The following is a 3,367-nucleotide window of genomic DNA, read 5'->3' as shown; positions in this document are numbered from 1 at the left end:
CCATTCATCCGTCCATCCGTCCATTCATCCATTCATCCATTCATACATCCATCCATTCATCCGTCCATCCGTCCATTCATCCATTCATCCATCCATCCATCCGTCCATTCATCCATTCATCCGTCCATTCATCCATTCATCCATCCATCCATCCGTCCATTCATCCATTCATCCATTCATCCATTAATTCATCCATCCATCCATTCATTCATTCATTTTCTTTACCCCCTTGTCCCTAATGGGGTCAGGAGGAGCTGCTGCCTCTCCAGTTAACGTTCCGGGTGAGAGGCGGGGTCACCTGGACAGGTCACCTGGACAGGTCACCTGGACAGGTCACCAGTCTGTCGCAGGGCAACACACACACACACACACACACACACTTAGGGAGAATTTGGAGAGGCCATGTTTTTGGACTGTGGGAGGAATTTCTCCTCCTTAAATTGAACTTATCATATTTTTAAACCCTTCTTTGAGTCCATCCAGTTTTTCACAAAATTCATGGAAAATCGACACATTCCTGCAATTTTTCTCTTCAAATCAAAATCAATCAGGTTTTAAAGTTGACAAAATGTCTTTAAGGCCTAAAAACCGTTTTCTGTTTTCTTCTGGGCGTCTTCAGCTAAGAACCGCTCCATCTCCCTCCCTCTGGAGCTGGAGGCGCTGATCAACAACGTGTTGTCCAGCTCGGCCGTCAGCACCCTGAACCGCTCCGCCTACAAGACGCCGAGCCGCAGCGCCAGACCCGTCCCCTTCGACTACAAGAACATCATCGAGAAGCTGCAGGTACGCCGCCGCGGCGGACGCTTCCCGGCAGCAGTTCTCCTCTCTGACGTCCCCCGTCTCCTCCTCTCTGACGTCCTCTCTGACGTTCCCCGTCTCCTCCTCTCTGACGTCCCCCGTCTCCTCCTCTCTGACGTCCCCTGTCTCGTCCTCTCTGACGTCCCCCGTCTCGTCCCCGTCTCGTCCCCAGGACATCATCAACACCCTGGAGAAGCGGCTGAAGCCGCTGGTCAACGCGGAGCTGTCGGTGCTGGTGGACGTCCTGCACCAGCCTGAGCTGCTGTTCCTGGAGGGAACCGACGCGCGGCAGCGCTGCGAGTCCGGCGGCTTCATCTCCAAGTAGGTCGGCCGGGTCTGAGCGGCCGCTGCCAGAGGCATGCTGGGAAATGGTGTTCACTGCGGTGTCTGCTCTGCAGGCTGATCCAGCACACCAAGGCGCTCATGTCCTCAGAGGAGAAGCTGTGCATCAAAGTGCTGAGGACGCTGCAGGAGATGCTCATCAGGACCCTGGACTTTGATGAAAAGGTCAGAGGTCAACCTGAGGCTCAGTCTCTGTGATTCTGACGCTTCTTCTGAGAAAATATGCTAAAACCAGATTAATATCCACTGGTTAAAAACGACACTCAATCCTTTCTGTTTCTTTCTGACCCGGTTTGATTCAGGGAATTCTGCTGCGCAAAGTTCTGCTGCAGAACTACCTGTTCTCCTACAGGAAGAGCAACCAGAAGAACGACCTGGCTGAACTGGGAGCCGCAGGTACGACTGGGAGCTGCTGCTGCTAGCAGGATGCTAACACTTCCTGCTGCTCCGTCACAATAAAAGCCTCTTAACAGCCCTCATCTAGGACAAATTAGACTAAAGTTTTAATTCACAAAAAATGCTAGTTTGATTTCATTATTCAGAGGCTTTTGTTTTCTTAACTTTAATATTTTCTAATATTAAGATGTTTACTTTCAGATTTTTTTTGTTTCAAGAGATTTTCCATCCAGACATTTTTTTATTCTGATTTGATGTAAAATATGAACACAGCGACCTTAAAGTCAACCTTTCATTTCTCCACATCCTCAGGACTTTAAGATTCAGTAACAAAGATGTTTCTAAAAAATTATTTAAGTAAAACAAAAAAAAAATTAATAACTTAATAATAAGATTATTAAATTGTGAAAGACAAAATCAATAAAATTGTTACATTTTGAAAAAATAATTAAATATAAATAAATGAAAAGATGTGTCTATAATAAGAACATAATTATTTAAAAGATAGGTGTTGGATCAGGGCCAGGTCGGTCCTGTGGGATTCACTGAAATGAAACCAGAGCTGAGATGCTAACCGATGCTAATCGGACCCAAAGCCTCTCTGTCTTCTCTCTCTGCTCATGCAGCGCTTCATCATCCTGTTATTTCCTGACAGACATGACTTTATTTAATTATTGTTTGCAATGAAAGCCATTACTGCTGTCACCATCAGGCTGTTGGTGAGTAGAGCAGTGGGCCGAACACACAGCCCTGTGGTTCTCCAGTGAGCTTCAGATTGATCTGTGTAACCTGCACGAACAATAAACTGTTGACTTCATTTGTTTTCACACAAAACTCTTTAATGTTTTAACTTTGACCCATTCTGAGAGAAAAAAATGGCTGTTTCCATGGAAACCAGTGTTTCCGTGGAAAACCCAAAGTTCTCGTCAGGCTGACTGAGAAACGTCATGATGCGTTTGTGGGCCAGGTGGCGAACAGGAGCGCGACTGGGCAGCGGTGGCGGCCATCCAGTGCCGTCTGGACCGGGAAGGAGGAACGAAGCTGTTCACCGACCTGGTGATGAGCTCCAAGAACGACAAGATCTTCCAGGAGAGCATCCAGCTGGCCATCTGTCTGCTGGAGGGAGGCAACACGGAGATCCAGGTAGCACACCTGGACCTGCAGAGACAACAGAGTTCACCGGGACCGGATGGCCGTAGTGCACAACTGGAACCATAGAACAGAGGAAGAAATCAAGCAAAATCAATGGAATGAATAAAAACTCCTGTTATCTGCAGAACTCCTTCTACAAACTGATGATGGGCGACAACAAGTCGGAGAAGTTCTTCAAGGTTCTTCATGACCGGATGAAAGAAGCTCAGATGGACATTAAGGCGACGGTTTCTGTAAACGTTGGTGAAATGACACACAAGGCCAACGAGAAGGAGCTGGAGGCCGGTGAGCGGGGTTACACGATGTCCGGTAGTTTGAGGTCAGGGGTTAGCTCGGTGGTGGTAGAAGCGGGTTAGCAACCAGGGTTCAGGTTTAGTTACTCACGGTTACTGATGTGTGTTCTGGAAAGGTGGTTCCACATCACTGGCTCTCCCTGGTTCAGGAGGACTTCCTCTGATGGTTCACGGTCAAGGCATCGCCCCGGTAACGGCCGCCGCCGCCATGCCGACGCAGCAGGCAGAGGAGCAGCGGGAGGTGGAGGCGGAGATGGGACCAGCGGTCACCATCATGAAGCCCATCCTGAGGTTCCTGCAGCTGCTGTGTGAGAACCACAACAACGACCTGCAGGTTAGTCAGTGCTAACCAGCCAACTGTAGCTAACAACTGCAGGTTAGTCAGT

At 48.6% G+C, this 3,367-nt stretch overlaps 1 protein-coding gene across 2 annotated transcripts in view; it reads left to right on the top strand.

Moving 5' to 3' along the window:
• Positions 1-3,367, top strand: part of itpr3 (inositol 1,4,5-trisphosphate receptor, type 3) — a 51,888-nt gene that overhangs the window by 39,745 nt on the left and 8,776 nt on the right. The window contains exons 37-43 of one of the 2 annotated variants that reach the window (XM_016664169.1): positions 620-783; positions 971-1,119; positions 1,197-1,305; positions 1,443-1,536; positions 2,504-2,679; positions 2,814-2,973; positions 3,131-3,315. In XM_016664169.1, coding sequence (XP_016519655.1) covers positions 620-783; positions 971-1,119; positions 1,197-1,305; positions 1,443-1,536; positions 2,504-2,679; positions 2,814-2,973; positions 3,131-3,315 — 1,037 coding nt within the window. Of the gene's footprint in view, positions 1-619; positions 784-970; positions 1,120-1,196; positions 1,306-1,442; positions 1,537-2,503; positions 2,680-2,813; positions 2,974-3,097; positions 3,316-3,367 lie in introns of both variants that reach the window. The other variant, XM_007578216.2, reaches the window with a different exon arrangement.

This window comes from Poecilia formosa, unplaced genomic scaffold, assembly GCF_000485575.1.
Source record: "Poecilia formosa unplaced genomic scaffold, Poecilia_formosa-5.1.2 Scaffold471, whole genome shotgun sequence".
Taxonomy (NCBI): Eukaryota; Metazoa; Chordata; class Actinopteri; order Cyprinodontiformes; family Poeciliidae; genus Poecilia; species Poecilia formosa.
The sequence above is the reverse complement of the archived record's forward strand: the minus strand, read 5'-3'. Positions and strand labels throughout refer to the sequence as shown.